At 41.0% G+C, this 26,518-nt stretch overlaps 5 protein-coding genes across 5 annotated transcripts; 3 read left to right on the top strand and 2 right to left on the bottom strand.

The window, feature by feature from the left end:
- Positions 1-1,691: 1,691 nt before the first annotated feature.
- On the top strand, positions 1,692-6,754 carry LOC136437464 (calmodulin-like). The gene is made up of 5 exons (XM_066432086.1): positions 1,692-1,786; positions 2,128-2,274; positions 2,934-3,060; positions 4,493-4,608; positions 5,648-6,754. Exons 2-5 carry the CDS (start codon positions 2,202-2,204, stop codon positions 5,677-5,679), a joined length of 348 nt encoding a protein of 115 aa, XP_066288183.1. The 5' UTR covers positions 1,692-1,786; positions 2,128-2,201; the 3' UTR covers positions 5,680-6,754.
- A 3,867-nt stretch (positions 6,755-10,621) lies between these two features.
- LOC136437453 (START domain-containing protein 10-like) lies at positions 10,622-16,460 on the bottom strand. The gene is made up of 6 exons (XM_066432073.1): positions 16,141-16,460; positions 14,083-14,230; positions 12,623-12,726; positions 11,933-12,050; positions 11,416-11,468; positions 10,622-11,079 (listed from the first exon to the last, which is right to left on the bottom strand). The coding sequence occupies exons 1-6, from the start codon at positions 16,306-16,308 to the stop codon at positions 10,831-10,833; spliced, it is 840 nt and encodes a 279-aa protein (XP_066288170.1). The 5' UTR covers positions 16,309-16,460; the 3' UTR covers positions 10,622-10,830.
- A 1,432-nt stretch (positions 16,461-17,892) lies between these two features.
- Positions 17,893-21,034, bottom strand: LOC136437459 (protein PAXX-like). Its single transcript, XM_066432077.1, has 7 exons — positions 20,529-21,034; positions 20,061-20,121; positions 19,721-19,770; positions 19,331-19,521; positions 18,882-18,959; positions 18,299-18,383; positions 17,893-18,016 (listed from the first exon to the last, which is right to left on the bottom strand). Exons 1-7 carry the CDS (start codon positions 20,648-20,650, stop codon positions 17,965-17,967), a joined length of 639 nt encoding a protein of 212 aa, XP_066288174.1. The 5' UTR covers positions 20,651-21,034; the 3' UTR covers positions 17,893-17,964.
- Positions 21,035-21,148: 114 nt separating this feature from the next.
- On the top strand, positions 21,149-23,409 carry LOC136437461 (uncharacterized). The gene is made up of 4 exons (XM_066432079.1): positions 21,149-21,308; positions 22,049-22,199; positions 22,503-22,620; positions 23,137-23,409. Exons 1-4 carry the CDS (start codon positions 21,278-21,280, stop codon positions 23,392-23,394), a joined length of 558 nt encoding a protein of 185 aa, XP_066288176.1. The 5' UTR covers positions 21,149-21,277; the 3' UTR covers positions 23,395-23,409.
- Positions 23,410-23,806: 397 nt separating this feature from the next.
- On the top strand, positions 23,807-26,506 carry LOC136437543 (DAP3-binding cell death enhancer 1-like). The gene is made up of 6 exons (XM_066432158.1): positions 23,807-23,812; positions 23,938-24,095; positions 24,880-24,970; positions 25,303-25,458; positions 25,777-25,869; positions 26,072-26,506. The coding sequence occupies exons 1-6, from the start codon at positions 23,807-23,809 to the stop codon at positions 26,504-26,506; spliced, it is 939 nt and encodes a 312-aa protein (XP_066288255.1).
- Positions 26,507-26,518: the final 12 nt, after the last annotated feature.

The following is a 26,518-nucleotide window of genomic DNA, read 5'->3' as shown; positions in this document are numbered from 1 at the left end:
ATGGATGACATCCGCGTGCGCATCAATTTTCGTCCATTTCCTAAAAAAGTTTTCTAATTTACTGTAGACCGTGCAAAAAATCTACAAAATATATGGCATAAATTCCAAAAATATATTTCAGAAAACGGATACATATGTCTACAATGCCAAAATCAAAGGGGAAGACGTGAGAGACCAAAAATGAATAATCCAATATTTGGTATACCATATCTGTGTGTTAAGTACTATTTATTCAGCCTTCCTGACCACGTAGATTTCATAACGAATTCAACGGGTGTTTTTAGAAAACTTTTTATTTTATTCGTACGCTCGCATCAGTTTTGGGGTTCCCAGATGATGTTATCCATATATTCAAATCAATATCGCCAAAAACAAGAATTAAAAAAAAAGGTTTATGTGTCTGTGACATGCAAATGTAACAGGTGCTCCCGAGCATGAGCGGGAATGCGCGCGGCTTGCGTGACGTCACATTAATGGTTGACCAATCAAAGCATTCTGGCTTTAATTACATCAAATTAATGTAACAGGTGCTCCCGAGTATGAACTGAAATGCGCGCGGCTTGTGTGACGTCACATTAATGGTTGACCAATCAAAGCACACGGGCTTTAATTACATAAAATCAACTCTCCCATACATCCTCACCGTCACGTCATGAACATTCCTCCACACGCTTAATAATTCATACTTTTAATTTAACAAAGTGGTCTGGGCGGAGTTTTCCCTTTTGTTCTCAAATACAACAGGACTTGTAATTATACCACCGCATGCTGAGATGCGTAGAAACTATTGTGGACTTGGTGACCGGGCTGTGCACTTGTCTCTGCAAGAACGCCGAGTATTGGGAGTTCGAGAAGCGGGTGTGTGCGCACGCCATGGTAAGATAACTTTTATTTCAACTCTTCCTGCAATAAAATATGGCATGGCAGCGACTGGCTTGGACCAGAAGGGCATTTTATTGCATCTTGTTCATATTTTGAGAATAAGCAAAGTACAAACGTATAACCACCTTTTGAACAACACATGAGTGACTCAATAGAATGCCTATTAACATCCATCAACATTAATCCGCCGGGTAAAATATATCCGCAAACAGTGGGTTTGAGAGATATCTAGTGCAGCAATCCCTAGGTATGCACAGTTTAGATATACAGGAGTGCCGGTATCAACTGGTGGACGTTGGCTTGGAGATTTGTTTGGACGTATCTTTTCAGGGTGGCGGAATTATGTACCCTAGTGGAATTATGTTAGTAGATGTTACGCATGAACAAGTGACGAAGCTCGCAATAGTAGCTGAATGCATGGCGTGAGAGTGTTGGTTATAGCCTTGAATATGATCATACAGGAATGCGACAGGACACTAGCTCTCTATATGTTTGCTTGCGATGAAAACAGAGTAAGGGCCCGGTCATATACGTCGTACGACGATTGCAAACTGTCTTTGGACAGTCTTGCATATGTCGTAGAAACTGCAGCTGCCTTGTTAGTCAGAAAAGGCTGTCTTGTCGGTGGTTGTTTCTGTCAAGTTACAGCAACCTACGACAAATGTATAACTGTGCTGTTAGTTTGAACGCAGCTTCAAATATAAAAATTCAACTAAACAGTGTAAATTAACAATAGACAGTTTCAGATATACATTCTTGACAGACGTGAAACGAAACGTCGAGGTGTACTTTTACTAACCCTCTTCTTCAAAATATAGAGTACAACTGACTGACTCCCTCCACGTATGTCTACTTGTTTTTGTTTTTCCTCAGGTCGAACACTTGACAGACGAACAGATCGAGGGTGAGTGATTATAAAACTGTTTAAAAGTCACAAGAATACTGTCTAGTTTAGTAGAACCCCAACGGAATCCTCTCTATCTTGTTTACGCACCATTTTCGGAAAATTACTTGCTGAATGCTGACCCATTAGTTGCAACTATGTAAATATACAAAGTTGAATATAAATTATTCAAATGTGGGCCTTTAATTTGCATAATATATTCTATGGAGGTTTGAGGTCTCCGAACTCTCGTTATTGTTGTTAGAAACGGATCTTACAGCCAACAGCCTCTTTTTGTTATGTCAATAGTCAATAGAGTTATAGTTTACCCATTGCAGAAAATTATGTTGTCCTATGTCCAGAAATCAAGGACGCGTTTGTGGCCTTCGACAAGGACAGTGACGGTCTGATCGCAACAAAGGAGATCGGATCCGTCATGAGATCCCTGGGACAGAATCCCACCGAGCCAGAGCTCAACGCCATGATCAACCAGGTGGAGATAGGCGCAGGTGAGAACTAAAGGGAATAGGTACGGATAAGAACCGGGGGCAGGTAGAGGTAGGCGCAAATGAGAACTGGTGGAGGTAGACTGGTGGGTGTAGGTGCAGGTGAGAACTAAAGGGGTAGGTACATCTTTTTTTTTTTACGGTTAGCTTATTTGTGGCCGGGTCCCGGGTTGATTTTAGCTGTGAATTAAAAAATGCTGGGGCCCGGCCGTGCTCCCAAAGGTAGTCCCACGGGGCCACTTAGGGGTCACGCCCGAAAGTGCAAAAAAGCCCACAAGCTACCCGGCGCGGGTCCCCTTTTCCAATAGACTAGTAACCATAGCATTACGAATGGACCCACCCAGATTCTGCCTCTCTGTGTCATCATAACCACTCATTGATATTCATATATATATCTCAACAATAAGCGGGGCCTATAGCTGCTCTGGGTCAAACGTAATCGTACACTTACTGGTTGGTTCGTCAGGAAATCTACACCCTGTGTTACTTAAAGGAGGTTTCAACCTGATTGAAAACTCCTTGCGTTATTGGATCCATGGAACCCTAATGAACAATTAAGGATTTTGTTCAAGAAGACCCAAGATTGAATTCTAAGCTTGTGTTTCTTGAAGAAAGGCCTACATGGACTTCTAAGACACTCTAACTTTGCGTGTGCGTTCCAGGAAAGTTCAAGATCGACTTCCCGGAGTTCCTGGACATGATGGTTGAGCAAATGGAATCCCACAGCAGCGAGCAGGAGATCGCCGAGGCCTTCAGGGTCTTCGACAAGGACGGCAACGGATTTATCAGGTGCGGGGATTATCACTTATTACTTATCATGGCAACGGTTTTATCAGGTCAGATTATCACTTATCATGGCAGCAGTTTTTTCAGGTGGGATTATCACTTATCACGGCAAGCTATGATTATGATGGCAACGGTTTTATCAGGTTGAATTATCACTTATCATTGCAGCGGTTTTATCAGGTGGGAATGGGATTATCACTTATCACGACAAAATGTTTTATCAGGTGGGAATGGGTTTATCACTTATCATGGCAACGGTTTTATCAGGTGGGATTATCACTTATCATGGCAACGGTTTTATCAGGTGGGATTATCACTTATCATGGCAACGGTTTTATCAGGTGGGATTATCACTTATCATGGCAACGGTTTTATCAGGTGGGATTATCATTTATCATGGCAATGGTTTTATTAGGTGGGATTATAACTTATCATTTCAGTGGTTTTATCAGGTGAGATTATCACTTATCATGGCAACGGGTTTATCAGGTGAGATTATCACTTATCATGGCAGCGGTTTTATCAGGTGGGATATCACTTATCATGGCAACGGTTTTATCAGGTGGGATTATCACTTATCATGGCAACGGTTTTATCAGGTGGGATAATCACTTATCATGGCAACAGTTTTATCATCATTTATCATCTGGTTATACAAACGGCTTTCTCGTGTGCGTTAATCATTGATACATGATCTTACCTGGCGAATGAAGAAAAGGGTCATGAAATAAGGGGACAGGGTCAGGATGGTAATTCCGACACCGCCGTATGCTGACTTCAGAAGAACCTTTAAGTATTACGCTTAGATCAATGAATACACTTTCGCAATATTTGGGCATTTCACTATGAATTACGTGAATGAGACAGCGTTCCCTACGAATCACTGGAATTTAGATTAGCTACCTTCGCTTTCCGGAAAAGGGGCGTACAGGCCCTTCCACCAGCACCGAATAAACCACCGAGTGAGTGAAGCGAACGGGAAGGTACCCAACTGAGTAATAGTCATGAATGTTGATAGTACAGCCTGACCTGTTGTTTTACAGTGCGGAGAAACTTCGCGACATCATGAAGAACCTAGGTGAGGCGATATCCGGTAGTTCGTTTAGGTACCTGATTAGATTATGGTAACCGTTATGTAAGTTGTTCGTGCAGCCTGACCTGTTGTTATACAGCTGGTGCTGAAATACTTCGGGACATCATGAAGAACCTGGTCGAGGCTATGTCCATCGGTTACTGAGTCGGCTATCTAACTGGATATGGTTATGGACATGTGTATGTCACAGAAGAGAAATCAGGAGAATCTGGAATTCTCCTAGCAGAGACTGGAATTCCAATCTCTGCTAGGAGAATTCCAGATTCTCCTGAATTCCAATCTCTACCGTATATATATACATATACGTACGTTGTTGGTACAGCCTGAACTGTTGTTTTACAGTGCGGAGGAACTTCGTGACATCATGAAGAACCTTGACGATGAGATGTCCCTGGATGACGTGGATGAGATGATCGAGGCGGTGGACACGGACGGGGACGGACAGATCAACTTCGACGGTGAGACAAAATAATGTACCCGGGGATGGAAGAGGGTGTTCAAAATTTCAGTTCAACTAAATTAAACGGCCTGTAAAATATACAAAACTTGGGTCTGTTCGAGTTACTCCTGGGTCATTTACAAACCCACAGCCGTGCATCTGAGTAGTCATGGGTTGTTTACAAACCCCCGGGTTTGTTCAGGCAGTAGTGGGTCTGTTTGAGTACCTTGGGTCACTTTCAAACCCATGGGTTCCTAATGGATCTGTTTGAGTGCTCATGGGTTACTTACAAAACCGTGGGTTCATCCAGACAGCCCTGGGTCTAATGGAGTACTCATGATCATGGGTAGGGGTGGGTACCGGTACCGCGTACCGGTACAAAAGCGGTATTTTCTTATGGACCGGTCCAAAAAAAAAAACGGTCCAGAAAAAAATCAGTGGACCGGCCTATGGACCGATTAGAAAATTCACAGTACCTGGCTACCAGCAGGCGGTCACACATAACCGGTCTAATACAAAATAAGCAGATTTAACGAGTCGTGGTTTCCTTTTTCGAAGACGTTAAAAATAGCTGTTAATCATATGTAGATGAGTCAACAGACGGCGAGTGCACATTAGTGTGCACCGAGAATAATCACATTATTCTAACATACAATTCGAACATAATTTGTAGGACTCACAGAGACCTTTACTTGTGTCTCGCTCTCCAAAATATCATGTACTGCGATACTACTTTAATCAGGTACAAGTCCGGACCTAGACCTGACCCTCTGGACCTGGACCTGAATTTTCTGTACCGGTACCCACCCCTACTCATGGGTCATTTGCAAACCCACGGGTTCGTCCTTGCAGTCATGGGTCCGTTTAGGCACCTCTAGATCTGGGCCCAAACGTTCAGTTATCTTACCTGGGCACCAATGGGTTCGATTGGCCTGGGCAAACATAGGGCTCTGAAGAATATATTTTATGAATTGAAGCATTTCTGAAACCTTTGGGCAAACTTCTGCCATGTAAATTCGAAGGAAGTGCAATAACCCGTGTTTGCTGATCGATTTCAGAGTTTGTTGCGATGATGACGGGAAAGTTCTGATCTGCTGCTGACCGCCACCAAACTCATATCCTAGGCAGTGGTCTTCACACTGGATGGAATCTCCAAATATACGGAATCTCCAAATACTGAATGGAATCTCGAGTTGTCAAAATTGCTTTTGATAACTATTTTACATGTTTCTCATTTTGAGATATCAATTGACTAGCGTATTAAAGATTAAAAATAACTTTCTCAAAAATGACCTGATGTACTTTTATCATGTAAGTTAAGTTTTTCCTCGCACTGCTTTTCAAATAACCTGAATAGAAAAGTAATAAGAAAATTGAAACAAAATGTGCTTGAGACAGAAGTTGTGTAACGCTAGTTGACCTTTATAATTATTCGTTGTATACCTACTACTACTCACGTGACGGTCTACTAACACAACATCATTTTGTTGCTAAATCTCTACTGCATTTGTTGTCATTTCTTTTTACTCGGACAAATCTATATCTTTAGCACTGTCTTCAAGTCAAGAAAGGTAAAACATAAAGGTGATCAGTAGCAAGATAGTTATAACGGATAAAAGTTACCCCCTCCAAGAACGCGATCGTTTTCAACGCGACGGTTGGTGTTTCAAATTTGCCATACATTTTTGTACTAACAGTACTAGAGAGAGGATATAACATGTATAACATAACTACTGACAACGGTAAACTATTAAATTGGCATTTAACAGAAAGACATGTCTTTTTTTGGTCAGATTGGTGTCAATCGACTCTTTCCGAAAAACGCAACGAATAAAGGTCACTAGCGTAAGGCAGCTCAGAGAAACTGCCATACACAGTACTACCCCCAGCATATCATATATTCTGTTTTATAACATATGAGACAACCATAGGTAATTGAAACCTCTTTAATTCTTGAACGAGAAGAAAACGGATATAGGTTACATGAGAACAAAACTCAGATTTTGATACCATACCTTCTAACACATACGGCTATAAAGTGTACCTTAAAATGTACCCATTTCGATACACACAAAACGCTTATATCACAATATATATTATATCTTTTGTATATACATGTTTATATGTCATTTTGGTGTATGAGGAAATATCATAACATTTTCAAACATTATTGTGCTGGTGTAATATATAATTGACATCAAACATGCAGCATATGAAATAAATACCTACACTCCCCTTGTTGATATTCTCACCTGGATGCCAGGTACACCCAGGCTATTGGGTATACCCAGGATATCAGGTACACCCAGGCTACAGTGAGTGGATACACCCAAGCGCCTGGGTACACCCAGGCTATTGGGTACACCCAGGATATTGGCCTGGAAAAACACAAGATACTGGATACACCCAGGATATTTAAAAACCCACGGTATTCAATGGGCCAACCCAGGCTACTGGATACACCCAGGATATTGGGTACACCCAGGCTACTGGATTCACCAAGGACATTGGGTACACCCAGGCTACAGGATATACCCAGGCTACTGGATACACCCAGGATATTGGGTACATCCAGGCCACTGGGTACGTACACCCAGGATATTGGGCAAACTCAGGCTACTGGATACACCCAGGATATTGGGTACACCCAGCCTACTGGGCACATCCAGGATATTGGGCAAACCCAGACTACTGGGTACACCCAACCTAGTGGGTACACCACCTAGTGGGTACACCCAGGATGGCAGGTAAATGTGTGCACAAACAACAAAGGAATTCCTCACACATAACCTCATGCTCATCTAACTACCTGAGCTACGCTTTCAGACAAAATCAGAAAGTTCTACACCGGCTATATTGCTTCAACAGAACTTGTGCTTATAAGTGTTTAGTTACAAGGTCAAGACTACTGTACTTGATTAGATAGCAGAGATCTGACATTGTGCAGAATTTCTCCATTTGTAGTTGGAAACGAGAACGAAAAGTTTAAGAAAAGAAACAGGTCATTGCAGGTGGTCTTCCCATTGCTTTAACACTTAACATGTGTCACTACTGTTGGGTTTCAACCGCATACTTAAAATACAACATTCTACCACAAAATTAAGTTCTTCCGAACTTAAATCAATTCACGCATTTCACGGTAACTAGTTTCAGTCTCTCCTTCTTCTAACTGCAGTATTTTTCATGTATCCCAAACAAAGTCCAAACTATGTTGATGAAGTCAACAACCCTTTGGCAAGATGTCCTCCAAAAACAAAAGACATACCATTTTGTTACACCCTTTTCTTGTACCTCAAACTCAAAGAAACCTTTTTGAGACAAGCCTGTTTTTACAACACATCTAACAGCTTATATGTGAATGGGGAATAGAAACATCAGGGCTCAATTTGGCAAAATGATTTCATACAGTACTTTAAATTTGAGAAACTCTGAAGCATTGCCATAGTGATTCCAATGTTCCCAAACAGTGGCAAGTTGTCAAAGCTCTTTCATGATTGTACCCATTCATAGGTATTGACCACTTTTGATTTTTTTAAAAAGGAAACAAGAAAAAAACACACATAAAACCTAGCACTACATACGCACACGATAATGCCCTAGAATCACAAACCTGTAGTGGAAGAAAATAATGGCCTAAATCTTATTACAAACCTTTAGCATTAGGCATGATAATAATCATACACCTAGAGTGGAACATTTAATGCCCTTCCTAATAAACCTGATAATGCCTTAAAGTTTCCACTATAAACTTGTAGTGGAACATAATAATTTTCCCACAAAACCTTTTATAGCAATACATTATGATGCCTTCCCATTATAAACCTGAAGCGGAATGAAATGAAGCCGTACAATACAAATATGTAGTGGTCCATAACCATGCCCTTTTATAACCTGTAGAGGGACATGATAATACCCTTCATAACAAACCTGTAGCACGACATGTGACATGTCCATGATAACAAACCCCTAGTGATAATACCCTTCTTAACAAACCTACAGAGACATGATAATACCCTTCCTAACAAACCTGTAGCAAGACATGTGACATGTCATAACAAACCCCTAATGATAACGCCCTTCTTAACAAACCTGTAGCATGGCATCACGATTATAAACCTGTAGTGGGGGGCATAATTATCATAAAAACCTAAAGAGGGCCACGATAATGCCCTACAATTTACAAACCCATACTGGCACGTGATAATTCCCTCTAGCAGGACACGATAACGCCCTGTAAGTGGTCGTTTAGGTGTGGTAGTAAACATGAGGACACTTTTTACGTCTGACGTTCCAACAAAAGAACACACCTGTTCTTGTCTCTTCATAACAACCCCTTGCATAGAGTACAAAATGTCTGTTCAACGCCTCTCATGAACAGTTCCCTTTCCTTATCCATTATTACAATGTATTACCAATGTATTAAACAGGGCTGTCTCCAGCTTCAACTTTTTTCCCCATTCCACTCATTGTTTGGGAGCCCAAATTGATTTTTGCCATCAATTCTTTACCAGTTGCAAAATTACCTTTTAAAAACTTCATGTCATGATTCAGAAGATGATTTTTTTTATGGCCAGGGTGAAATTTTTGTCCGTTCCAACAAGCAGTCCCAGGACGGAGAAATGAGTCCTGGAGACAGTCCTGGTATTGAACTAAGGCGTAGGAATTTAATGTTGCGTTTCTGCTTTCTGAACCCGAAGCAGAGTGAGGAAAACATTGTAGAATCATGTTCCAACATGTTCTTCTAAATCCAATGTTGCAACAGAAAACTGTGCTAAGCCTTGTACAATGTACATCTTTTAATAATGACTGAACAAGTTGAAAATACCAGACTGAGTGTACTGATGCATTTCAGTGTTCTATTGTTAAGGCCACACCATTTTTTTTCTTGCTTCTCGGAATAGCCTCTCCTGTTTTTCCCATTTTTGAAAAAAATTCCCATTTACAAATTTTTACTCACGATTTCACTACTTGTTCAGTTGTAAAACTTAATAGCCACCAAAATAGATTATAAAGGCCTGCACATACCTAAAAAGTGGGGTCACATTTTATCATAAGTTATAGTTTTTCATTTATCAAAACTATTTCTCAATATCGATCCATAAATTACATGGCAAAAGGTAACTTTGTTTCTGAAATTATAGTACTAGATTAAAGAAAGGGGTGCATTGCATAAAATGAGCCATACAAAGCTGAAATTGGAATAATTCTCCTCTTATTCTTTATGTTATGTGAACCCTTATCATCACCCCAGACTATTCACACACAAAAAATTCAATTTTTTTTCCCTGTCACTCCAATTTTTTTTTCTAAAAAATCTGAGAATCAACAAATATAATTGGTGTGGCCTAAACTGTATTTGTTGGAAAAAAATACTAATTCTAAAAAAACTAATTTTTTCAGGACTGTGATCAGAAACACAACATCAATTTTCTTAGGCCTTACACACATGGAGCTTTTGTTTTCCATGTAAACTAAACTCATGTTCCATGGAAGTCTGTAGTAGCTGGAAGAATGGCTTTTCCAACCAGATGTGTGGGAATGTTAACATGCATGGATTCCACATATGGAATGGGCACAGTCAGAAGAGTTTGTAGGAATGTATAATATGTTTGCCAGGAATATCCATGCTAGTTTCAGTGGAATGTACTGTCAGTGATGCAGCCTTAATGGTCCCACTGGCATGTAGACTTGTTTTTCAGAGATAAAAACTCCATATATGGAAGTGTTGTGTCTAAAAAAAGCTCCATATATGGAAGCTTGTTTCTCATAACTCCTTATATGGAAGCCTTGTTTTCCAAAACTCCATATATAGAAGTAGTATTTCTCAAAACTCCATACATGGAAGTGTAGTCTTTCAAAAACTCCATACATGCATTTTTTCTCAAAACTCCATATATGGTAGCATTGTTTCTATCAAAACTCCATATATGGAAGCCTTGTTTCTCAAAAACTCCATATATGGAAGAACTTGTTGTTCAGAGGCAAAAACTCCATACATGGAACCCTTCACACCCAGAGGCAGGAACTCCATATATGGAAGATAACTTGTTTCTCAGAGGCAAAAACTCCATATATGGAAGATATAAACTTACAGGAAGATCAAGCCAGACTTGACCCAAGTTGTCAGATATACTTAAACACGTTTCATTGCTTTTGTTATCGTTCTTAAAATGCTTTCAAGGCCCTTGGCAGGACTATTGTTCTGAAAAAAGAAATTAGGCTAACTTAGGTTAACTAGCGGCTATGCTGGTTCCGTGTCTTCATCTTTTACGAAGTTTTCGTCCTTGAAGTCTTCTTCGAGAGCTTCCATCTCCTCCATGATGTCACTGTTGGAGTCTGGGAGGGCCGCGAGGATCACGGGCGAAAGGTCGTCGTAGTTGACCCTGGGGACGGTGATCTGTTCCGGGTAGAGCCACGGTTTGAACGATGGTTTGTGCTGAGACTTCCACGCGGGGTACTTCATGGCAGCTTTCTGGATCTTCTGCATCATCTACAAGATGGTACAAAACATTCACTCTAGATCTTGAAATATTTACAGTTACTGTAGTGTTTTCTGTGGTAGTCAGCAGTATTTTGACTGCGGACTTTAAACACCGGAAAAAAACCTTCAATAACTTCTACGAGACAAAATCTCTACGAAAATAATATTTGAGCAGAAACACACGCAAACACGTTCATACACCCACACATACTAACAGACACACATACTTATACACCAACACATATATAAATACATAGTTACACACACAGTGACACACAAATATACTATACACATATATGCAAACCCACACACACACATTGCTAAGAACAGACTGAAGTAACTTACTCTCGGAGCGTAGAATTGTGTTGCTTTGTTTACCACCCACTTTGGCAGGGATCCTGCAGAAATATGAACAAGCCAAGTTAGTAGCTGTGTACATAATTTTTGACTGTGCACCAGGTCCTTACATATTTGTATAGGTATAATAGTTAAGTAACAGAAAAATTACAAAACCATAAGTTGTATTCCATTTGCTCATAATTTCAGCTATACAGTATTTTCAGACTAAACCTATGAAGGGACCCAAAAGGTTTGTGATCAGGTCTTGTGGACTACGTACGTTATTCTATCATTGTTAACCTGTTTTCCGTGCACCTAAATTTTTAGCTTAGGTGGACCAGTACACCTATTTCCAAAAATGAATGTTGAGTCCTGCATGTATATGGCTCCGATGTCTTACATAGATTGACTATAATGCAGATAGATCAGCACTATTCCCTTACTCCATAACCTCACAGTAAACTAAGACATCAATGTGAAATCACAAATAATGAAACTGTCCTAAATAGAGCGTTAAACTCACCTCTAGGGTCCATCTGTGTCAGATATGTAAAATGGCAGCTGTCGGAGGTCAGGGGTCGTATCAAGTATCCCGACAACAGGGAGATGCCTCGTACAAACCCCTTCTTAGGTGGCACTTTCTGTGGGGGGGGCAAAAACCACAATGTACTTTAGTCAAGGTCAACATACGTATACATGTACAGTCAAACAGCCAGCAGGGAGATGCCCAATATATTAGCCTTGTTTTGCGACATTTTCTGTGGTTGCCAAAAATGATAATGTACTTAACTCATGGTCATTATAGCTGCATGTTCACACATGCATGCATGCACACAGACACATGCACACAAGTACACACACACACACACACACACACATGCAAGCAAACATATACACATGCACACACTCACACAAACAAACATTTACTAGACACTGACTCACACACAAATATTATAACATAAGTCATGCACACACTCACACACAAATATACACACACACATTTACACATTTACCTGTTGTCAAATGTTGGGCAGCTTTTTTTTGTCAGTAGCAGAAATTACAAAGACCTACCTAACCCATTATGTCATTTGCTAATTTAGCATCTACTATCAGTATCAGTACTGAAATGCAGCCGTCAGCAACTTAAGTTAAACAGTAACTGACAGTCGCATAATCAGCTTTATTGTAACCCCTGTAATTGACAGTAACTTACCTGGTGATTGACAGAATGGTTGATGATCATGTATTCTGTTCCAGTCTCCAGCCAGGATCTTAGAGTGACAAAGTCACGGTTCTTTAACGGAGGGGAACATCTCCCTGCAGAATCAAAAGCAACACTACACGGATCACACACATATCACTTTACATTTGTAGCTATGTACTACATAGTAACCTACATTGCTGTTAGGACAGTACTTACCTGCAGTAGTAGCCTACACCATTGCTAGGACGGTACTTACATGAGTAACTTAGCCTACACCATAGTTAGGAATCGATGTTACTTACATATTGAGTAGTAGCCTACACCGTTGTTAGGATGGTACTCATACTTATATGAGTAGTAGCCTACATTGTAGTTAGGATGGTACTTACATGCAGTACACCATTGTTAGGATCACTGTACTTACATGACATGAGTAGTAGCCTACATCATTGTTAGGACGATGGTACTTACATGAGTAATAGCCTACATAATTGTTAGGATGGTACTTACATGAGTAGTAGCCTACATCATTGTTAGGATGGTACTTACATGAGTAGTAGCCTACACGGCTACACCATTGTTAGGATGTTACTTACATGAGTAGTAGCCTACATCATTGTTAGGATGGTACTTATATGAGTAGTAGCCTACACCATTGTTAGGAATTGTTACTTACATGAGTAGTAGCCTACATCATTGTTAGGATGGTACTTACATGAGTAGTAGCCTACACCGTTGTTAGGATGGTACTTACATGAGTAGTAGCCTACACCATTGTTAGGATGGTACTTACATGAGTAGTAGCCTACACCATTGTTAGGATGGTACTTACATGAGTAGTAGCCTACACCATATTGCTAGGATGGTACTTACATGAGTAGTAGCATACACCATTGTTAGGATGGTAATTACATGAGTAGTAGCATACATTATATTTAGGATGGTACTAGTACTTACATGATCGTGAGTAGCCTACACCATTGTTAGGGTGGTACTTACATGAGTAGTATCCTACATCATTGTTAGGATGGTACTTACATGAGTAGTAGCCTACATCATTGTTAGGATGGTAATTACATGAGTAGTAGCCTACACCGTTGTTAGGATGGTACTTACATGAGTAGTAGCCTACACCATTGTAAGGATGGTACTTACATGAGTAGTAGCCTACACCATTGTAAGGATGGTACTTACATGAGTAGTAGCCTACACCATTGTTAGGATGTTACTTGCCTGAGTAGTAGCCTACACTGTTGTTAGGATGGTACTTACATGAGTAGTAGCCTACATCATTGTTAGGGCGGTACTTACATGAGTAGTAGCCTACATCATTGTTAGGATGTTAATTACATGAGTAGTAGCCTACACCATTGTTCGGATGGTACTTACATGACTAGTAGCCCACACCATATTGTTAGGATGGTACTTACATGAGTAGTAGCCTACATCATTGTTAGGGCGGTACTTACATGAGTAGTAGCCTACATCATTGTTAGGGTTTAGTTGGCAGATTTCATACGCGTCCATCATATTTGGGTCCCACATTTTTCTGTAGTCAGGATCGTGAAGAACATCGTACAAAGTGGCGGCACAAACTTTTTTGTACGTCACCGAAACCTGTCAGAAAGATCACACGTCAGAATTGTAAAAAATCTGCAAACAAATAAACCATTTGAATTTCTCTTGGAAACGTTGTTCTTACGATTAATCATCCTAGGAATAACGGCTTTTCAGCACTGGAAAATAATCCTTTTGATAAACACCAAAATTTGGTTCCACAACTGTTACAACAAGAAATTTAAAGATCTAATACTTCCGTGAAATACATTGTATTTAGAGTTTTAGTGAATTTCTTAATCCCATAGCACTTGCCATCATAGATTAGGTAGTAATCCTCCAGTTCCTTTTGCTGTTCCCAGCTATATTGTAATTTGTATCTTCCTCCCACAAGTGAATACATCGCAATACTTTCACAAAGGGGTGTTTCCTGTAATGCTGCCTTACCTGAAAATACTGCTAGGGGGACTGGAATATCCATGTTTCTTTGTGACCTCAATAGCGACCCACATACCATAATTCATAAAAATGCATCGAAAGGATCTTTAGTTTCCGGTGCAAACACATAAAAACAAAAAACAGTACCCCTGTCGGAGGTTAGCCTCCTTGCCGAAGGTACCGTAAATGCAGAAATGTTCGCGGGGATTTAATTTCACGGTTGGGGGAAAATGGAGTGTTTGCAGTGGTTTTGAGTTCGTGTTTGAAAAAATAATAGCAACACAGTCACAATGGAACGGCTTTTCTCAGTGGTTTTAAGTTCGCGGTAAAGAGTTCACCACAAAAACCGTGAATATAAAACCATCGAGAACATTTCTGCGTTTACAGTAATAATAACAGGCATACTTGTAAGAGCACTGTTCAAAGGGACATAACTGTACAGATGTTACAACTACTATCTCCACAAGTCCTAAAGGCTTTTGTTCCTGCAACATCTGGTGGAAGTGGATGACCTAAGTTCTGGTCTAACCACAATTATCAACCTGTCACACAGGAATAGTAGTGTCCTTGGGGGCCTAGTCAATTATACATAGAATGGAGATCCCATAGAGCATAACAAAAACATAGATTTTATTGACATGCTCTCATTGGTTGAACTGCTGATAGAATTATTTTGATGGACAGCTGGGATCAGTTTATACTTTATATCATGCATGTGTTGCAACCAGGGATTAAAGAAAACAGATGAATTTACTCCAAGAAGGTTAAGTTTTCGGTGCCATTTGTGGTTAGTTTTGAGACTCGTTTTGTTTATTTGTTTGTGGACACCATAACTTAAGAAGCTGTGGATAGATCTTTATGATATTTGGTAGGTGGGTAGGGGTCGGAAAAACGAAGGCGAAGTTCGATATTGGGCCTCCCAGCAGCTTGTTATCACCGATGGTCTCCTTGATTTCTCTTCCTACATTTCTTGAATGAATGCCAAGATGGGTTGTTGGACAATGGGCCCTTGCAATACAATGGTCACCCCAGACAGCACTGCTGGTATCGCATGCCTTGAATTTCCAATGTTTATGTTAGAATGTCGGATATTGTGTTTGGACCAATGTAAGGGTTTAATATACATCTTACATGAAAAAACGTCTTCTCTTTTATTCACCACCTTTAAGATTCTTCTAAGACGGACCTAACCCTAAGCTCTGTTCATGCGCATTTAACAGGTGGTTGTTACACCTGACGCCCCCCCCCCCCCCGCAGAAAATAGAAACTCCTGTCTGCCTCTTTTAAACCTAACCCTGAGCTTTTGGCCGTGAACTTGACGTGTTGGGTTCATCTTTCATTCAAATATAACGGTTTATGTAAATCTTTTTTTTTACAACATCGCCATCAGACAAATATTCATAACCGAGCGACCCGCCCCCTCATTTTTAAATTATGCATTTGTGCATTATTGCGATATAATTGATAATAGCAAAGCCCATTTCAGTATGGAAATTGTGAAGGAAAACGAAGGAAATTTCTTATTTTTGTACCTTTAAGAGTTTGACAGAAGACGCATCCTGTAGTTTGGCGTAGACAACTGTTCCGTGTTTGTTATACTTCTGCTCCCAGCCGTTGTCGTGGTTCAAACACGCCTGTTTAAAGTCCAAGAAATCCTTGTCGTCGGCGATTCTCACTTCTCCTAGCAGCCTCCCGTCCATGGCAAGAACTCCCAGCAGCTTGGTTCGAGAAATAACGGTGAAAATAGACCTCTGGGCGGCTTAAAAGGGTGGATATCCGGCTTTACACGTCGACAAATCGCTTTGGCTACGAAGAACAATCTTTACAATTTGGCCGTGAAACCAAGTGCGCATGTACAAGACGGGTTGGCGGCAGGATTTTACGATAGCGATGACGACATCACCACCTGTTTGCGTCATTGTTTTTTGTACGTCAGTTAGTGAGTGCGTGGGTGGTGAAATACTTTTGATGCAAATTATATTTTGTACCATAATATATAAAGCGAATATCCCATGCTTATGACAGGTTGTTACAAGTTATGAAATGAGCTGTGTCAAAATATTTTGGAAGTGGCTACTGACAGGATGATCCTGTCAGCAGTAGAAAAAATTGCACTGCTGACGGGATCATGCTGTCTACAGTGGAATAAGTTTGTAACGCTACTGTTGATCCTGTCAACAGTGAGAATTTTTCCACTGTTGATAGGATGATCCTGTCAATAGCCTAAGGCTAGTTAGTGTGGGTGGTGAACTACTTTTGATACAACTAGTATCTTTGTAGCATATGAATGATATTCACCAGGTTGTATTATTTCAGCCAGTAGGTACCCACGTGAGTAATGAGGCTGTTGTAACACACTCGAGGCACCTCCTCGAAAACGGGACCCCCATTTTTCGTCTCTTCCGAAAGACAGTGCAGCTCCGACAAGGATACCCTTCCCGGGATTCGATCTGGGGTCTCCCGGATCCAACTAATTGGAAACAGGAGGCTCAACTGCGAAGCCGCTACCAATTCTGTGCGCATGGCATGGCACGAGTTATCAAATGACTGTTTCGAAATATCTCCATGAAAGAAAAATAACAGAGGTATTGTAATCAACTGGTGTATTTGTTGATTTGGATTGGTGTGTGTGTGTAGAGTGACAGCCTACCAGAATGTAAGGGGGGAATGGTATGATAGGAGACTTGTTTGAATGATTATGTAAAAAAAATCTTCAATGTATCAAACTACATGTATGCAGACTGCCTAAAATCTGTGATATCATTTTCTGATTCAGTGTGAAGATGAGGTCTTCATTTTATAATCTAGCTGATCTGAACCAAACAATATTAACTCTTGAAAAAACATTTTATAATCAATATCATGAATGGAAGATGATTATCAGAATGTCTTTATCCGACAAATGATACCTTCAAAGTACATGTACATGTATCTTCAATTAGGCTGAAATAATGTCATAGGAGACAATTATGAACAAATAAATGAGTCTGTTTGTATGAAAAGTCTTCATCAGCTAAAAGATCATTTATTTACAACAGTGGTCCTAAGATCATACCTTGGGGCACCCCAAAGACCATATCTTTAGGGCACCACAGACTGTATTGTACCTGTATCTCATTTAGTGTTTATATCATGTAGACATTTCATCATGTGATTTATATTCTATATCAATGTGTTCAGAATAATTGACCAGTTAACAAGTCCGTTCAGTAGAAAATGGACGGGAGACAATCTTTCTGTCATTGTTACAACATCTCATTACTACATTGTATTGTATGTTCCAACATATGAATGTTGAAGCAGGGGACTTCATGACCAGTGATACTATAGGCCTTACGGTCAAATAGACTAAAGGTCTAACTGCTGTCTTCCTCATCGTCAAAGTGTACTCCTCGAGGGGCCTTCACCCTGCAATAAAAACAAACAAATAAACAACATTAAGTGCACTGAATATGCCTCATACAAAATTTTCTTACAATTCTTCTCAAAGAAAGAAAGAAAGAAAAACAATGGATGGAAATTTTGCCCTATTGAATATTCTTACTACTGCTTGGTCATAAGAACATACAATATAACTCACATACAAGCAAAGTCAGCCCTTTTGATCGTTATATTTTTCTAGTTCTTTCTTTTATATATCATACATTGTCCTAGCAGTAAAAACAAGTCTGCCTATTTTAATTTCCTGACCTTTTACTTTCAGGGTTCAGAATACTGTATCCCTCCTTTCTCCTGACTTTAGCAGCAGGCCCTCTGTTTCTCTGCATGTCCAAATCTGAGGGAAGAGGAAACACAGTAAATTCATTTATTTTTAATTAATTTCATGATAAGAATAGAAAGGAGGTTTTTGCAGCGTATTGAGCTTGCTGTTGAAGTAAGTCTGTAGAACAACAGCAATATAGAGGAAATGCATATTCGAGACATCATAACTTTGCAGTGGAGAGGCCTTGCTTGTTTTTGAAAAGAAAGCTCAAACGACATTGGAAATTTAGTAAAACCTCACCATTTTGGCCAATGGATAAAAGTACCCAATCACACTTAACCTTTCAAGTCAGAGAACAGGACACACATGGTACAGTTTTCTACTATCTTAAATTATGATGTAGGGCCAAAGGAGGGTTAAAATGTTTGACAATATCTGGTTTGGGTTTCAAGAAATTGTCAATATTCTTCATTTTATATGCCACATATAAACATATGAGTGTCTCCAACTAAATCCATGGACTTTGACGACTGGCTGATGTTTTGTTGCCATATATGGAGATGACCTTACCGAATCCGGCACCGCCCTTTGCCCCGACCTGGCGCTCTGGGTGGTTCTGCCGTAAAGCATCCAGCCGGTTGGTAGAGTCTGGACAAAAGGTATACATCATTTTAAACAAAACCTTGACAAACACCTGAGTCAATCAAAAAGTAATACAGAACAAATAACAGATGTATGATGCATCATACGTGTATCAAAGAATAGATAATGAAGGAAACAAAAGCCAATGGAACCAAAGTTACAATCCGGGCTCAGGACTTACTGTAATTCATTTTCAGTGTCATAACCTAATTTCACTGTGGGAAGTAAAAGTTTTAAGTTTGCAGTTAACACAATTCTATAATACAGTTAGCAATTCAATGGTAATGCTTATTGTAAGAGTCATGATTTTGTGGTGTGAGATAGCCGCAAAAATCATGAAAATAAAACCACAGTGAACTTTTCAAGATCTACAGTACCTGCCAGTTTCTGGTCCAGCTCTGTAACTTTATCAGCCAATCGAAACAAGATATGTTTTAGATCCTCTTTCCTCTCACTGGCTGTTGCCTCATAAAGGTCGTAGGTCAAGGTTGAACTGCCCTTTCCTAGGGTGCACTGTAACCTATGACCTGTCCCTGATATGCTGACCTCTCCAGCCAGGAATGCTGTCCTGAAGGGAGATTGGAAGACATAAATGATAAAGGATTTCAAAGACAAAACTGTGATCTAGAACTACTGCAGGACGTGATCATGGCTTTTTGAGTTGTTGGTGAAATTAGGCATAGAATTCTGAAGAACTGCCTTCAACTTGGTTACTGATAAGATAGTTCAAAGCACAAAACAAATAAATAACGAGGAGAAGAAATTACCTGAATCTGGAAAAGTATGCTTCAAAACTGGATAACTCAGCAACGTCCCTCTGCAAAAAAAGACAAAAATTCATAAAAATTGCTCAAGTCAATATAGATCTCTGATATAGATCTCGGCCATTCAAAAACATGATGCACCTCCAGTGGTCTGTAACAAAATGTCTTCATGACTGTTATTTTAAGGTACCCAAAAATATACTCGTGCACAGTATATTTGCACATAAAAATGTGTGCATGGTTGTTTGTGTGTATGATGTATGTGCGGCTGCCTGTGTGCATATGTATGTATGCATGCAGATATGTGTAATAACTTATAATCAGTTTAGCTTAAGTGACTCACATGTGCATCGAGTTCTTCCTGTCCTGCCTGCCATATCCATACATCAACCCCGTCTGTCACACTGAAATTAAAAGAATCACAATAATATTACCTAGACTTCAAGAATATCATGTTTTTTCTACAATGCAGGTATAGCTCGGCATCTATGTTTAACTTGACGGAATTGTTTTTGCTACATTTCTTCCTCCTCTTCTGTTCCAAATAAGGTCAATAACCTGGTCAATAGCATGAGGAGCAACCACCCTGTGGTGTTTGATTACATTATGTAGCAAGTGGCAGGACAGAGCTGGAGGGGCTGGTCTCCATTTACTGTATATGAATGTATTTGAGTGAACAGACTGAGAGCAGTAGTTTGTTACTTCATGTGAAGGTAAACATTATGTATTCGCTTGCATATGTTAACTAGTTTGTCTATTATTACTCTTTAATCTGCAATACTCTTTTCTGTTTGCTAATTTGTTGTCCCACCTCACGCTCCAGGCTGCAGCTGTGCACCTGGTGAAGCAGACAAACCTGCCTGCTGCACAGTCTACCACCTGCTGCAGCTGTGCACACCTGCCATCACCAACCAACTCAGACACCGAACTCATCCTCTGTCGCCACGCCCAAACTAGTCAGCACACGAAACAATCAAGGGATCCGCGCCCCTTAGGTTTCGCCAAAAAATTCAACTGTGGGAAAGACTGGGTCTCTTCACAAACTCCTCACGGGCTCTAGACTGGTCTGTGAAACACAAAGTGCGACTGTCCAGGGTTTCTGGACTTTTATGAGGCCGGTATACGAGAGGAGAGCGATCTGAAATCAAGCTCGTCTCACACGTGAAAATGATGCTGACATCCAAATCCTAACGACCCGGAAGTACATATAAGGTCCCAGGCCACTCCCACAGACACGACCCGGAAGCAGATTTCGAAGGTCACAACGGACGCAAACTTTATGCAAAATCATAGATGATACTAGAAATTGGCAAACACAATTACGTTCCTACTTGATAGGTTACATCACAAGCTTCACACATAGAAAAATTGGCCGAAATGTCAGTGGAAGTTGCCGCCGCACCTTACAACTTCCGGTCGCATGACGTCATGTTACATCATCGGGGGTTCCCCCACATGTCAAACATGGCGATGGCGTAGCACAAACTGTTGCGCTGTTGTGTTCATCGACTTTCAGGAAGGTTATCACTAAAGACAGACATCTTCTGATGCTTCTGCATCATGTGGAGGATCCTACAAGGTCTCCCTCGAGGTAAAGACTGTTCACTTGTTGTGTTGAAGATGTGGCATGCCTCTGAAACTAGTTTTGGCGACGGTATAATTTTTGACCGGTAGGGCGCCTGTATTTTTCACCGGCCGGCGGTACATACGATTTTGTATGGTTTTGAAGACAAATAGATGTTTTCTTTCAATGTCAACAGTCAGTAGCTGATCTAGATCTATATATGCCGGCTGTAGTGCGTAGAATGTCTCTAAAAGGGTAGCATTTTATGTATTGATTAGAAAAATAAAACACTTCCCATGCCCTTCATGATATACCGGTCAGTCATGATGACGTCATGTTAATTTACGCTTCGCCTTTATGTTGCTTGTAGTTGTACATGCTTACTAATAGACAAATCTGATTCGCACTGTTCCATCTCCTACATACAGTGTCAGACATCGTGTGGTGGCACTGGATGTATTCGATTCGATCTAAAGCCGGGTCATACACGATGTATAACGTCACATTTAATTTCGCACACATTCATAAAAATAACACCCTCCTCACAAATCAAGTGAAGTCAATCTATTCAAGTTCTTAAACACTAAAACAGGATGTCTAGTCAGTGTCAAGTGGCATCACCCAAATCTTCTACACTGTTGAAAATGGCCTTGGACAGGCTAGCTCTAAACCAGGTGTGATGAATAGGGCAGTAATATATTTACAGTTTTGTGTGAGCAGTGTTTTAAGTTCTGTTTAGGTTTATTGTGATGTTTCCAATGTTTCAGTGCTTCGGCCGCAGATCAGCTCAGCTGCAGGTAACCATGGCAACAGGACGCTGTCGCCAGGGCTGTGGCTGGAGGAAGGAGAGCATGATGGGAGTTCAGTGCAGAGGTCACCGCAGGTGACGACTGTGGGGACTCGACCGTTTGTAGTCAGGTCAGGAGTTGGAAAATTTATCTCTAACTTAGTCCAAGCAGATGTAAGGATCACGCTCATTCTCTGTGTTTAATGCCTGTTTTTTGGAATATTTGGTGCTCTTTTCTTGTATTGTAGTAATTTAAGAAACCATAAAAAATACAATTTAATGTACTGGACATGCTGATTTGTAGCAAATATGCAGCACTGATGAACTTGAAAAAAACCTAGAACTGCAGCAGTAATGCTGCAGTAATGCCACTGTAATGTCACACTAATGCCACAGTAATGCCACACTAATGCCAATATGCTTTTTTTGTACAGACTTCACTCTGAAGGAACTGGCCACAATCATGGCAGGAACAAGGAAAAGGTCAAACAAGACTTCTGGTCCAACTTTGACACAAAAGACATCAACAGCTTGTTTGATGTCATTGGTTGGGTAAGTCTCATTCTTCATTATATTAAGTCAATGATTTTGGATCCAAAGATAAAATTGAAATCCCAGCATCTACTAGTATGATAAAAAAAGAACAACTGACTGCAAGCTTGCTGCTCTCTTTGCATTGGTAAAAATGTTCAGTCATATCTTAAATTATATAAAGCTGAATTCATCTAGGCAAGCATGAGAATGCAATAGACTGATCCCATAGCCCCGCCCACCTCTGTCAAAATGTAGAAATGTAAGATAGAAAACACAAAAATGCAAATATTCAACAGAGGTTGCGCTGTTGTGTTCATCGGTCAAACTCTCTCATTGGTCAAACTGCTAATTGCAATTCTCTCATTGGTTGAATTACTAATCGTGATTGACAGCCAGGATCGATCCACCCTCAGCATATGGAATGACATCTTCCAGTGGTATTGTCTGGCTATCAGTGTCCCTAGCTGGTTTTCTTTGTGATTCTTATACAAAACAAATGACCTTGGCATAACCTTGTGAATATGTTTCTTACAGGGTTCCGCCATTTTACTGGGGTTCCAGCTATGCCGACATCTGTCCTGGGACGTGAGCAGAGAGGGGGAGGGGCGGCGCCTCGTGCACACCCTCTACAAACTTGCCTTCTCCCTGCCCCCCTCCCACCACTCTGTACTGCCCAGCAATGACAGGAACTCGCTGCCCCCCTCCCACCTCTCTGAGCTGCCCAGTAGTGACAATGAACTGACAGAGGAGCACACCAGGCATCGATCTGTAGCTGCAGCAGCAGTAAGTTAAAACATTTTTACATCTCGTATCTGGTGATTTCAAATACAGACCTGTGTTCAGTCTTGCCTTTTTGTATAAAGGTCACGGCACCTCAGTCAAGGTCATCCCATACCACCTTACTCATGACCTACTTAATGTGATTAAAACTGGTCAGTGATTTGATGACCTTGTGGTTGCAAAGTCTAATTTTCAAGACTTAATGTGCATGTACTTTCTTTACAACGTTTGTACTTAGCTTAAGTCTTGGAATGCAATTGACTGTTTTTGAACTACCCTGCTACATTTTGATTGGCAGTAGGGTACTCAAAAGTGACGAATTAAAATAATTGTCAAATCTATACCGGTAGTTCCTAATATAGTAAGTGTTCTCCCAGTTTTTGCCATCAGAATAAAGGGATGTACCCAAGTAGGATGTACGTTGATGAGGGTTAGCTAGACTGAAAATATTGTTTGAAACGTTTGGAAAAAAGCTTTATGTTTTATCTAGCTGTAGACTGATTTGTTGGTAAAAAAGCAGGATCTGAACTCTTTCTGTGTCTTGTTTCTCCCCAGCCACTGCCTGAGCACAGACTGCAGCATAACGCACTCCTACAGCAGGCTCTGGCTGAGTTTGAGACTGCCACAAAGTCGTGTTCGGCAGCGATACAGCACGCCATTGGACTGCAGCTGGCGCGGGAGGGTGACATCAGGCACGCTGTGGACATGTTCAGGTAACTAATGACCTTGGAGTGACATTGTGAAGCCACATGATACATGACCTTGCAGTCCTTATATAGCCTGTAGGATTGCTGGTGTGAATGGATATGATTGTCAGTGTGAATGTTTATGATTGCGTGTGTGAATGTTGATGTTCCATGCCACCTGTAGGAATGATAGTCAGTGTTAGTGTTGATTATTGTGTGTGTGAATGTTGATGTTCCATGCCACCTGTAGGCTTGTGTGTGTGAATGTTGATGTTCTATGCCACCTGTAGGATTGATTGACAGTGTGAATGTTTATGATTGTGTGTGTGAATGTTCATGTGCCATGTCCCCTGTAGGAATGTGAGTGTGAACGGTTATAATTGTGTGAATGTTGATGTTCCATGCCACCTGTAGGATTGTGTGTGTGTGAATGTTGATGTTCCATGCCACCTGTAGGATTGATTATCAGTGTGAATGTTTATAATTGTGTGTGTGAATGTTGATGTTCCATGCCTCCTGTAGGATTGATTATCAGTGTGAATGTTTATGATTGTGAGTGTGAATGTTGATTTTCCATGTCCCTTGTACGATTGTCAGTGTAAATCTCTATGATTGTGTGTGTGAATATTGATGTTCCATGTCACCTGTAGGATTGATTATCAGTGTGAATGTTGATGTTCCATGTCCTTTCTACATTGCAAGTGTGAATGTTGATGCTTCATGTCCTTTCTAGATTGCGAGTGTGAATGTTGATGTTTCATGTCCTTTCTAGATTGCGAGTGTGAATGTTGATGTTCTATGCCCCATACAGGATTGCCAGTGCTGCAGGCAGTGCGAAGGCCCAGTACAACCTGGGGGTTTGCTACGAACAGGGCCGAGGGGTGGACAGAGATCTCAGCAAGGTGAGACAAAAAGCTGAATAGCTGTTACTGTAGTTGCTTATCTAAACAAAATGAGCAATTATATCCCTTTATTTCCAGTTATACTTTGGAGTGTTAATAGTCCAGGAGGAGATTCAGAAGAGGCCTAGAAATTAACAAACTTAGCCCACCTTTTATATATTTAGTCCACTATCATAGAATGATAGCTTGATGTCCTTTGATCATTTTAAGGTATGGTATAAAAGCAGTGTTGTGAATCTGTGTGCAGGATTCTATATTGTTACCATTATCAGGGTTTTTGATCTATAAATGTCCTGTTTTATCCTGACAGAGAAGACTGTTGTGTTTTGCAGGCGGCCGAGCTGTACCAACAGTCTGCTGAGCAGGGCCATGGCAGGGCACAGTACAACCTGGCCACCCTGTACCTACATGGGGGAGGGGGGCTGCAGCAGGACACACACAAGGCACTGGGTCTGCTGCAACAGGCAGCTGCACAGGGGGTGCAACAGGTGAGCATGTGATTCTTTTCTGGGTGTGTTATGGTAGACCCAGTCTTAAATGCACCTGGGCATGGGTTTGATGTATTGTAGGCTAATCCTTGCATGGGTGTGTTGTGTTCTTAGTCCACTCTGACCTGGGTTTAGTGTGCTATAGACCCAGTATTACCTGGGTGTGTTGTCCCATATACCTAGTCTAACCTGGGTGTGTTGTCTCATAGACCCAGTCTAACATGGGTGTGTTTTCTCATCATAGAGCCGTTCTAACCTGCAGCTGGGTGTGTTGTCTCATAGACCCAGTCTAACCCGGCTGGGTGTGTTTTGTTGCAGGCCCAGTCCTACCTGGGTGTTTACTGGACCATGGAGCCCCACAGAGACATGTTCACAGCTAGCCAACACTTTGCCAGTGCAGCACAGCAGAAGGTATGTCCTGACACAACTTAATTTTACGTTAGTAAGGGGTAAAGGAGGTTTTCTCAGTCTTAAGGTTTGCGGTAGAAGTGATTTTGTTGTACAGTTGTAATGCAAAATACATCTTTGCAGTGTCATGATTTTGCAGTAATAAAATAAAACCACCACAAACATTTCAAGATGTACAGTACTAACCCAGCTTTATTCCGTCCAGCACGAGAGTTCTCAGTACCACCTGGGTGTTTGTTACGAGCGAGGCTGGGGTGTGGAGAGGGACCTAACCCGAGCTGTGGAGCTGTACATGTCAGCTGCCGCTGCTGGTCACACACAGGCAGCTCACAACCTGGCTGTCCTACAGGGAGGTATGTATGGAGTAAGGGGTACATGTGTGTGTAGAGAAGGGGGTGTGGAGAGGGACCTAACCCAAGCGGTGGACCTGTACATGTCAGCTGCTGCTGCTGGCCACACACAGGCAGCTCACAACCTGGCTGCCCTACAGGGAGGTAGGTATGGAGTAGGGGGTACATGTGTGTGGGGGAGGGGGTGTGGAGAGGGACCTAACTCGATCTGTGGAGCTGTACATGTCAGCTGCTGCTGCTGGCCACACACAGGCAGCTCATCACAACCTGGCTGCCCTACAGGGAGGTAGGTATGGAGTAGG

The sequence above is a fragment of the Branchiostoma lanceolatum genome, chromosome 6 (assembly GCF_035083965.1).
Source record: "Branchiostoma lanceolatum isolate klBraLanc5 chromosome 6, klBraLanc5.hap2, whole genome shotgun sequence".
In the NCBI taxonomy this organism is placed as follows: Eukaryota; Metazoa; Chordata; class Leptocardii; order Amphioxiformes; family Branchiostomatidae; genus Branchiostoma; species Branchiostoma lanceolatum.
The sequence above is the reverse complement of the archived record's forward strand: the minus strand, read 5'-3'. Positions and strand labels throughout refer to the sequence as shown.

Bases quoted from the DNA above. Each gene is read 5' to 3' on its own strand.
- LOC136437453 (XM_066432073.1), bottom strand. From the start codon at position 16,308: ATGGACGGGAGGCTGCTAGGAGAAGTGAGAATCGCCGACGACAAGGAT. The intron at 12,051-12,622 runs GTAAGTTACTGT...CCCCCCCCACAG, and splicing joins ACCATTCTGTCAATCACCAG to AAAGTGCCACCTAAGAAGGG. The intron at 11,080-11,415 runs GTAAGTTACTTC...ACCATCTTGTAG, and splicing joins CACAATTCTACGCTCCGAGA to ATGATGCAGAAGATCCAGAA.
- LOC136437464 (XM_066432086.1), top strand. From the start codon at position 2,202: ATGAGATCCCTGGGACAGAATCCCACCGAGCCAGAGCTCAACGCCATG. The intron at 3,061-4,492 runs GTGCGGGGATTA...GTTGTTTTACAG, and splicing joins GACGGCAACGGATTTATCAG to TGCGGAGGAACTTCGTGACA. The intron at 4,609-5,647 runs GTGAGACAAAAT...GATCGATTTCAG, and splicing joins CGGACAGATCAACTTCGACG to AGTTTGTTGCGATGATGACG.
- LOC136437459 (XM_066432077.1), bottom strand. From the start codon at position 20,650: ATGAGTTCGGTGTCTGAGTTGGTTGGTGATGGCAGGTGTGCACAGCTG. The intron at 18,960-19,330 runs GTACTGTAGATC...CCTTTTGTCCAG, and splicing joins GCTGGACCAGAAACTGGCAG to ACTCTACCAACCGGCTGGAT. The intron at 18,384-18,881 runs GTAAGGTCATCT...CTCTTCCCTCAG, and splicing joins AAAGGGCGGTGCCGGATTCG to ATTTGGACATGCAGAGAAAC.
- LOC136437543 (XM_066432158.1), top strand. The intron at 24,096-24,879 runs GTAACTAATGAC...TGCCCCATACAG, and splicing joins CACGCTGTGGACATGTTCAG to GATTGCCAGTGCTGCAGGCA. The intron at 25,870-26,071 runs GTATGTCCTGAC...TATTCCGTCCAG, and splicing joins CCAGTGCAGCACAGCAGAAG to CACGAGAGTTCTCAGTACCA.
- LOC136437461 (XM_066432079.1), top strand. From the start codon at position 21,278: ATGTGGAGGATCCTACAAGGTCTCCCTCGAG. The intron at 21,309-22,048 runs GTAAAGACTGTT...CCAATGTTTCAG, and splicing joins CCTACAAGGTCTCCCTCGAG to TGCTTCGGCCGCAGATCAGC. The intron at 22,621-23,136 runs GTAAGTCTCATT...TGTTTCTTACAG, and splicing joins TGTTTGATGTCATTGGTTGG to GGTTCCGCCATTTTACTGGG.